At 41.1% G+C, this 10,422-nt stretch overlaps 1 protein-coding gene across 1 annotated transcript; it reads left to right on the top strand.

The window, feature by feature from the left end:
• The first annotated feature begins 7,108 nt into the window (after positions 1-7,108).
• On the top strand, positions 7,109-10,054 carry LOC109203232 (uncharacterized). Its single transcript, XM_019362524.2, has 2 exons — positions 7,109-7,140; positions 8,497-10,054. Exon 2 carries the CDS (start codon positions 8,649-8,651, stop codon positions 9,903-9,905), a length of 1,257 nt encoding a protein of 418 aa, XP_019218069.1. The 5' UTR covers positions 7,109-7,140; positions 8,497-8,648; the 3' UTR covers positions 9,906-10,054.
• Positions 10,055-10,422: the final 368 nt, after the last annotated feature.

Genomic DNA, 10,422 nt, shown 5'->3' with positions numbered 1-10,422 from the left:
TGCATTGCTCTTGTTGAAGTAGCTACTAATCCAACTCAAAAGTATTCATTTGGTTAGTGGTGTTGACTCTGCTAACCAATAATCATCAGCAGGCTCTCACTTTGCTACAATTAGAAGTTTGAGTGTGTTCACTACTGAGCACACAGTGGAGAGTTTGAAGAGGTGAACGTGCAGAGCAGGCTTCTGTCTCTGGGGTGAAAGGAGCAGCCTCCTCACCTCAGAGGAGGTGCCCAGAGGTGAGAGCAGAAAGAAGGGAAAAACAAGCAATGGGGCATCTGTGGTTTGCTGACCTGAAGTGGGAGGTGGTACACTTAGTGTCAAGTAAGAGATGCAGAAAATATTGTTTAGCTCTCAGAGTAAAGGTTTACTTTACAATACACTATGCTTTTTGTGTCTTACATCATATCCGGGTCCAAATCCTCTTTCACTTCTCAAAAGGAAAGAAACCTTAAGGCACCACTGAGAGAATAAAATCAGCCCAGATAATCCAAATTATTTAAGCATGAATGAAGTGATCAGTGTTAAAGTTTAATGTCCAGGCATGTAAATGACAACGTATGAGTTTTAGCATAGTTAGAGGTTAGCAGTTTGTTAGCTATAGTTCATATATAAAGATATTTAACCATGTTCTGATTGGAGTGGCTATTAAAAAAAATATAGCACTGCTACAGTTTTGTGTTTAAACAAAGACAAAAATAAATACCAGCAATGTTTGGAGAGTTAGTCAAACTAAAGTTGAAGTTAAGATATAGTCATGCTATCTTAAGCTAGCAATCTCTGGTTAAGCTAATATAAACAAATTAGCAGGCATGATATATAAGTTGGGAGTTAAATTGTTCTTAATAAAATACCCTGATGGGCAAAGCCAAATCTGGAAAAGGTCTGAGATAATGCCATGTTTGGAGTACTTGTTATGAAGAAAGTACTGCGCTTAATTTTTACCCTGAAATCTTAGTCTGTGAACAAATATTTGTTGTCAGAATCACTTTGAACCCACAAGCTACAGTGTATGATGTAAGGTTTTAAAACTGAAGGGCTTGAAGATGTGCTACACATAAAGAAATCTGCAGTTCTTTGGCTTTCTGTGTCTCTCTATCTTTTTCTTAGCACTCTTTATGTGTAATACAATATGCAGGAGACGAACAGCAGTAGGTCCTTTTCATGACTCACAAGGTCATGGTGGCAAAAGTGGAAACTGGAAACAGGGTTGCTACCTTATAACTTAACTTAATCCTACGCCAGTAAATCAAGATGTCAAACTTAATCTCACCAATGACAGTTGAGAATCTGATATTTGAACACTTTTCTTTTAACGACCCCCAACCAAGTACACTCCTGCTGCTGGCTTTGGGGGAAAGATGAATGAAAATGATTCTCAGTCAAAGTAAGAGTCACCCTGAGGTCAACAAAGGCAGACGCAAATTGAGAAAGAAGCACAATGACAGCAAGGGAGAAGGGAGAGGGAAGAGACTGAGAGACAGAGACTGTGATATAAACAAAGAGGTGGAGAGAGAGGGAGAGCTTTAAAGGATGAACAGATTGCTTTTAGGAGTGTGTGAGAGCCCAAGTGTTGTGCACTCATCTATCAGCCAGTGACAATTTACAGCGGGTCAAGTCAAGGAGACCACATGCTCGACGCCACCTAGAGATAATTAATAATAATAGCAATAGCATGGATACACAGAAAGCATACAAGTGCAATGTCTCTCTATTATCAACCCCTCAAAAAAAGTTATAATTGAAGTTTAGAACTTTCCTGACAAAGACCAAAAGGAAGGGGTCACATCTCACCTGGTTTTGGCATTGATTTAACATTCTCGACCAGCCCAAGCGCTTTTAATATACGAATGTGAAAAGTCTCCTCAGGTCCTTTTGGCTTTTAGCTCTACAAGACAAAGGCAATCTCAGGTGAGGCAGCTTTTAGCACTTGCACTCCAAGCTGTTAAACCAGACTGCCTGGGGATGTGTGGATTTGAAAATGTCACAGTTATTAAATGTACACCTAAAACCAACCTCCACTTGGCATTTGCGTTTGTATGTTTTAAGAGTAGAAGAACTTTATGAATCTGTTTAATAAGTGATTAACAAGGTGTTTTCTCTAAGAACAAAGACTGTGTGAAAACTTTTCAGGGAAGCTGTCAGTTTGCCTTCATAATCTGACAGCACTCAACTGAAGAAATAAAAATCTCTCAAAAGGTTACTGTGTTTCAAAGTGCCCACTTATCAGTCACGAATCAAGATTTTTTATTCTTGTAGGAATCATATTCACATGGGACAACTTTTGCAATACCATAATACATTTAAGGGAAATTGAAATGCTTGCCAGAACTTTTACACAAATCAACAGCCCTCATATGAGAGTAAAGGGAGCTGGCAACTACAAGGCTAAAAAAATCAAGTCAACAAGGATGTCTGGGATTAAATAACGATTCTTGTTAAAGAATTAGACATTTCTCAAACAGACAAACCATCAGTAGAGACCACCATTGGGGTCATTACTCACAAAAAGCAATGTATTACACATTTCTTATATTACTTAATTATTTTATGAAATGATTAATCCATTTTACCTGTAATACTCACTGGCAACTCTAAAACAGAAGCTCTGCTGTGTAAAAGCAGCTTGACTGATCGCCAGCCTTAGCACAGGAACTGCCTGTGGCGCTACACAAGAGCAAAACAATGCAGTGCTGTAACACAAGTGATCAGAGAGTGCCCCACATTCCTAGCTGAACTGTCACTGCTGTGATTGATGAAGTCACTCTGACCTTATGCTGCCTTCTCAAAGCTCCGCTTCCCCTCTAGCTGTGGGCAACTTCCCCTCTGCCTTTTGCTGTCTCTTAGCTACTCTCTTTGACTCCCTTCTCTCTTCCTCTGGCTGTGAGTAGACATTTTTCTTTGGTGTCACTTCAGTTTTCTCTCTCGCTCCAGCTAGGGGTGTTGCCACTCCCTCAACTCATCTAATCTCCTCTCTCATGTGATGGGATTGCATATCTTTTTGCTAATTCATCATGCCTCCAACAATCCTTCCACATACACTGTCAACACTGAGTCACCAGAGATCATGACCCGCAGGATCAAAGAGCACAGAACACAGGATTGCCACCAGAGCACATACAAACCCTACTCTAAAAAAGTTGGGACATTGTGCAAAATGTAAATAACTGCAACAGATTCAGACCAGGAGATGCATATAGGGTGCTTTGAAGCAGAAATGCTATGTAAGTAAAGTAAAGGACACCAAGAACAAAGTTTATAAGATCGACCTAGTTGCAGATAAGCAGATGTGGAACAGCAAGAAGGTAAATGATAAAGTACTTCATTTACTTACAGACAGGTGACAGAAAGGATGGTTTGTCCAAAACACTGATGAAAGCACACAAACTTTCACATTTACCACTAACTCAGATGATGACTCATAAATCCAGACTGAGAAGCTTTTTCTTTCTGTAGAGCCACTTAACATTAATGAGGTCATTGTCATGTTCTGTTAATCTTCAGTGAGAACAGATTTTCCAGCTCTTCAAGTGTCACGTTAAAGCCTTGTCAGTCAAAGTCAACAAGAGCACTGCAGTCGGCATATCCATCAGCTTAGTAATGTCACTTTTATGTGCATTTGCTCAGGGCCATTAACAGACACTAGTGGTGAGTTTGAATGCTTAAACCCATTTACAGGAAATTATGAATGCATTGGAGTCAGCTATTACTCAACACATACCACAGGTTGTAGATGTACACTCCAGGCAGTCTTTTAGTTTATGCAAAAAAAAGTTACTAGGACTTCTAACTTTCTTTAGATAACTTTGTGGTAGGTGGTTCATCATAGTGCACACTCTCTGTTTGCTCTTTGCCAAGTGTTAGGATAAATGCACAGTAAACTGTTACAAAACAGTGGTGTACAAACAACAGAATACAAAAGTTTAAACATTTAGAATAACATACTGATTGCTAAGCTGATAGTTTAGCAAGCTGACAGATTGATAGTCAACTGCTTCGTCTAAAGATTGTCAATTCTGGCCCCAAAAGAACAACATTATAGCAACCATAAAAGAAAAAGGAGTCAAAAAACTTTGGCCACATATGGGGGCCAGCTCATGGAGCCCAGAGACCACCGTCATCTATTCCCACCACCTGTATCGGGGTCTGTAGAGGTACGGTATGTATTTTTGTGTGTTTTGTTGCGGTCAAACGGGACTTGGCAGTCCAGTTCTTGGTTGCCAAAATTGGTTTCCATGATCCACCAAAGTGATTTTAAGCAAAAGTGTCCTAAGTTTTCTAGTCCTACCTTCTCAAACATGAAACATGTTGGTGACTATATACAAAAATACAATAGGAAAGCAAGAAACTAACAAATGCAAACATTTAAAAACAGAGACAGACAACAAGGAGTCCTGGAAAACAAGCACCCGAAATTGGTTATTGTCATATGGTAGAGAGATTTAGTTGCATTTCGATAGAGCTTTGCTGGCTGCTGCCCTGTTTCCCATACTTAAAGCTAAGCAAGGCTAACTGAATGCCAGGTACATATGTATATGCCAGGGACACTCTTCAGATCTAACTAAGAAAGCCCTCAATGTAGATTGAGATTTCTTCCAAATTATCTTTAAATGATTTGGAAGAAATCTAAAGAACTTTCAAGCTTCAGCATTTTGTCAGAGTGCTGTTTCTGAATATGTGACACTGTGTGCTCAGTCTGACATCATACTCACAAGAGTGCTAGTTTTCAATCATTCCATGTATCATGTTCTCTTCTCCCCTGTGACTGGTAATTAATCCTCTCTTTATTTGATATATTAGAGTCACAGCTGAAAGAATCATACTCTTTTAGCCTGCATTTAACTAAAGATGGCCTTTCTCTGTGTGATATCTATTTATTTATTTCACCCTCTCCCATTATGTCTCTAACTCTGGCACCCAATGAGAACAGTGTCCTTTCTTGCTCTCTGCTGGGAGATTAACAAAAGCATTTAAGGCATATTTCATGACTGCAATCATGCATTGGCTCTTTCCCTTCCACTCTTTGATTTTCTCCATTATCTTTTTGCTCAGAAAATTGAAACTAAATTATGGCCAGTGTTAGAGGATCCAACCTCTTAGTGTCATTTCTGACTTTCCTCCAGTGGCTTTGTCATCACAGTGGGATAAGCTGTTATTAACCCAAACGTGGTGAACTATAATTTAGTAAATTGATTTGAATGACAAGAGACAATGAAAGTGGGCATTTAATACATAACGATTTCAGATAGAGAACGTATACGGAGTGCGCCATTCTGAAAGTGTGATGGCAATGTGGAGAGACTTTAATTTAAACACATCATAATAGTTCAGTTTCAGCCCAAATTTGAGCTCTGCTTTGGTTCACTGCTTACCATTTCCAAATGCCTTAACTTTGAAAAGGTGAACTTGAAACAAAAGATGCGTTGACTCAATAACTTTTTGGTTGGGTTTTGGGCTTCAAAATGACTCATACAGTGGCTTGCAAAAGTATTCGGCCCCATTGAGCTTTTCCACATTTTGTCACATTACAGCCACAAATATGAATCAATTTTATTGGAATTCCACGTGAAAGACCAATACAAAGTGGTGTACACTTGAGAAGTGGAACGAAAATCATACATGATTCCAAACATTTTTTACAAATAAATAACTGCAAAGTGGGGTGTGCGTAATTATTCAGCCCCCTGAGTCAATACTTTGTAGAACCACCTTTTGCTGCAGTTACAGCTGCCAGTCTTTTAGGGTATGTCTCTACCAGCGTTGCACATCTAGAGACTGAAATCCTTGCCCATTCTTCTTTGCAAAACAGCTCCAGCTCACTCAGATTAGATGGACAGCGTTTGTGAACAGCAGTTTTCAGATCTTGCCACAGATTCTCGATTGGATTTAGATCTGGACTTTGACTGGGCCATTCTAACACATGGATATGTTTTGTTTTAAACCATTCCATTGTTGCCCTGGCTTTATGTTTAGGGTTGTTGTCCTGCTGGAAGGTGAACCTCCGCCCCAGTCTCAAGTCTTTTGCATACTCCAAGAGGTTTTCTTCCTTACCCTGTATTTGGCTCCATCCATCTTCCCATCAACTCTGACCAGGTTCCCTGTCCCTGCTGAAGAGAAGCACCCCCAGAGCATGATGCTGCCACCACCATATTTGACAGTGGGGATGGTGTGTTCAGAGTGATGTGCAGTGTTAGTTTTCCGCCACACATATTTGCATTTTGCCCAAAAAGTTCCATTTTGGTCTCATCTGACCAGAGCACCTTCTTCCACATGTTTGCTGTGTCCCCCACATGGCTTGTGGCAAGCTGCAAACGGGACTTCTTTGTCATGGTCCTGGGCCATGTTGGCCCAGTATTCTTAGTTTTCATGTGTTTTATATTTTGTTCCTTATTTAGGCCATGCTTCCTGGGTTGCTTTGTTACGTTGTTCCTTATGTGTTTTCCCCTTGTGACTCTTACCCCCTGTGTGCCCCTCTGTGTATCTGTGAGCCCTCGTCTCTCCTTGTGTTTTATTCCATGCTTTCCCCTGCCCGTTATGTCTGTGCTCTCCCCGTGCACTCGCTCCTCCTGTCTGAACCTCTGTACTTCCTGTTTTACTTTGACAGTCTCCCGTCAGTGTTGCGTTTTCTCCTGCCATGGTCTTGTTATGATTATCAGTGTCACCTGTGTTCCCCGTGTGCTCCCACTTCCCTCGTTAACCCTCTGTGTATTTAGGTCTGCGTCTCCCTCAGTTCTGTGTCGCGTTCTCCCTCATGCTGTGTGTGATTCTCCCCGTGTCTCCTAGTGTACATTATAATTAGCTTTTCCCAGTTTGGTTTGTATGGTTTTTCTGTCCAGCAATAAAGCTGTGTTTTCAGTTCATTCCTGCCTCCGTGAGCTTGCGTTTGGGTCCTCATCCTGCCTGCACACAGCCTAACCATGACATTCTTATGGTTTTCTGTTAACAATGGCTTTCTTCTTGCCACTCTTCCATAAAGGCCAACTTTGTGCAGTGCACGACTAATAGCTGTCCTATGGACAGATTCCCCCACCTGAGCTGTAGATCTCTGCAGCTCGTCCAGAGTCACCATGGGCCTCTTGGCTGCATTTCTGATCAGCGCTCTCCTTGTTCGGCCTGTGAGTTTAGGTGGACGGCCTTGTCTTGGTAGGTTTACAGTTGTGCCATACTCCTTCCATTTCTGAATGATCGCTTGAACAGAGCTCCGTGGGATGTTCAAGGCTTGGGAAATCTTTTTGTAGCCTAATTCTGCTTTAAATTTCTCAATAACTTTATCCCTGACCTGTCTGGTGTGTTCTTTGGACTTCATGTTGTTGTTGTATATATATATTTCTATCTATATATTTCTATACAATATTCTCTTAGACAACCTCTGAGGCCGTCACAGATCAGCTGTATTTGTACTGACATTAGATTACAGACAGGTGCACTCTATTTAGTCATTAGCACTCATCAGGCAATGTCTATGGGTAACTGACTGCACTCAGACCAAAGGGGGCTGAATAATTACGCACACCCCACTTTTCAGTTATTTATTTGTAAAGAATGTTTGGAATCATGTATGATTTTCGTTCCACTTCTCACGTGTACACCACTTTGTATTGGTCTTTCACGTGGAAATCCAATAAAATTGATTCATGTTTGTGGCTGTAATGTGACAAAATGTGGAAAGGTTCAAGGGGGCCGAATACTTTTGCAAGCCACTGTATGTGCCATATGAGTAGTGTCCCATAATTAGTTTTTTATGAAGGCAAAAATTTGTCCACAGTTCAGAATCCACATTAAAACCTAATTTCGAGGTTTTTGTATTTTTTATTATTGATGGGATTTTCTTGTTTTTCTTGATTTGTTTTTTGATCTGTGCAACCCCATTTTAAAAAAAGCCCTTGAAATGCTTCTGCTAATGGTGAAAACAAAAAAAAGAAAATGAAAATTTGACATTTATACTAAAGTTTGATTGGACAGTTTGAGGAGATTTCACAGATTTACAATATCCATATTTCACAGTCATCCAAATTTTCATCCACACGTGTTTTATCAAAACACCAAAATTCACAATGTCATGCAAAAATAAAGACTTGTGAAAATGCTCTTTTGGAGTTCAGTGAAAAATTTACTTCAAGATGAACATAAACTTCAAGATTCAGAATCATATAAAGAAATTTAGATTTAGTCCTTTTGTGATAATAACTGTCTGTGAAGGTTCACAGTCATCCAGGTCATCATAGTCTAAGGAGTCTTGATGCATTCTCAATCATCCAGGTAAGTAAATCTCCAAAAGTTGATTCTGTTCATGTGGACTGAAAACGCTAGGTCCAGATGAACAGAATCAACTTTTGAAGAATACTCTAAGGAGCTCGGAAAGAAAAGCATCTGGAACTGATCCTAAAAGTTTAATTAAGGTTAATTTCCTCGAAAAGAATAAGCCCATAAAGTCAGTTGGAGAGGACCCTAGAACACATGCTGGTATCAATCCATTAAATTCTGTTGCATCTGTTACAGGGCACGGGGGAAACGGGTCGTTGGACGCGGTACCAGAGGAGCGGGAACCAAAGGATAGACGAGTCCTGGCAGTTGACTACAGCAGATTGAAACCTCAAGATCTGATTGAACGCGCCACCGGGTTCAGTGACAGCAACATCTGGCTGGACTGGATGGCTCAAAATGCTAGAGAACAACAAGTGTCTAACTGTATAGCTTGTGCTTCTGCTAGACCGCGTCTATTTACAGAGCCTGCACCGCTGCATCCAGAGGATCAGTGGGGTTATGATTGCATGTTGCGAATGACTAGAGAAGCAGTGAGTACTGGGAACTGCACTGTGTTGTCCAGTTTGTTTCCCCCTATTGACAAACAAACCAAAGTAGGACCGTTTACGCCTAGAAAAGGTAACTATACTTGTTTTAAGTTTTCCACAGATAAAGTAAAATATAAGGTGGGAGATATCGACCCAAGTTGGTGTTCTGTCACCCGGACGGGGAGGACCACAGACAATGTGAGCGATGCAACCACCTTAATTGGAGCCTGGGCTAGAAGCGGGCTGTACTATTATTGCGGGCACAGGACTCTTTTGGTTCGTGTTCCTCTGGGAAGCGTGGGGACGTGCGCAATGGTGAGACTAGGAGCGCCTCTTACGCTAATTGGAGACCAGGTAAAAGCGATTCCACAGCACAACACACGCACATTGACAGCCAGGCGCAGGAGACACATTTTGGTTAAAAGGGATGGTGAGGGAACACGTGCTTATGACCCTAGGATGGATTTACCCACCTGGATCGACTCTATTAGAATGCCCAGGGGAGTTCCAGATGAGTATAAACTTGCTGATCAGATAGCAGCTGGTTTTGAAAATCTTCCTATAATCTCTGCCTTCTTTCCAGTGACCCCAAACAAAAACGTAGACAGGATAAATTATGTTCATTACAATGTGCTGAGACTCTCTAACCTTACCAGAGACGCCATGGAGGGGTTAGCGGAGCAGGTGGGTCCGACCTCATTGATGGGGGTGCAAAATAGAATGGCCCTTGATATGTTGTTAGCGGAAAAGGGGGACGTCTGTACCATGTTTGGTGATCAGTGCTGCACCTTCATTCCAAACAACACTGCTCCAGATGGGTCAGTAACTCGAGCTCTGGAGGCCCTGAAGAGTCTGTCTACAACCATGCATGAACACTCGGGGATCGATAATCCGCTGGAGGGCTGGCTGACCTCAGTGTTCAGACGGTGGAAAGGGGTTGTGATCTCGGTCATGCTTTCCTTCTCTGTTCTGGTGGGTATTTTGGTCACATGTGGTTGTTGTCTCATTCCTTATGCCAGAGGTTTGCTGGAAAAGGTAATTATGAGGGCAGTGGACCCAGGAGTGATCAGTCCAATGTCCGTGATGCCGGTGATGGACAGGGAAGTGGCTGTGTAGGTCGAGGGTGTGACACGGCGATAGCTGTGGTGACCTCTGGATGTTATCCAGAGGTCAGGAGAGGGAATGAGAAGGGATATTTTACTGTTATTTTATCATTACATCAGAATCATATAATAAGCATTGCATTAAAGCATTTATTGAAGCTATTGACATTACATTAACGTTTGTATTACAGTGATTGTTATAACCTCATGTTAATCTTCTATTTACAGGTGTTGGTATAATCATATAATTTTTCATTACAGGTGTAACCATGATCATCTTTATACATATTGGCGCTTGGTGCTTATTATGGAGTTGTGCTCATGTCAGTAAGGGTTAAAAGCTACAGTCAGCGGGATGTCTGGCTGATCTATTGAGGGAAGTGACGTAGAGTGTAGAAGGCCGCACATGCTTACAAGACACTTACATCATGTTATTTTATGATCCTTTATTTAGATATATCTTTTGTTAACCTTTAAGTAGTGTGTATTGGCAATAATTACTCATTAGTTCATTTATGTATCATCATTAA

This window comes from Oreochromis niloticus, linkage group LG2 (genome assembly GCF_001858045.2).
Source record: "Oreochromis niloticus isolate F11D_XX linkage group LG2, O_niloticus_UMD_NMBU, whole genome shotgun sequence".
Taxonomy (NCBI): Eukaryota; Metazoa; Chordata; class Actinopteri; order Cichliformes; family Cichlidae; genus Oreochromis; species Oreochromis niloticus.
The sequence above is the reverse complement of the archived record's forward strand: the minus strand, read 5'-3'. Positions and strand labels throughout refer to the sequence as shown.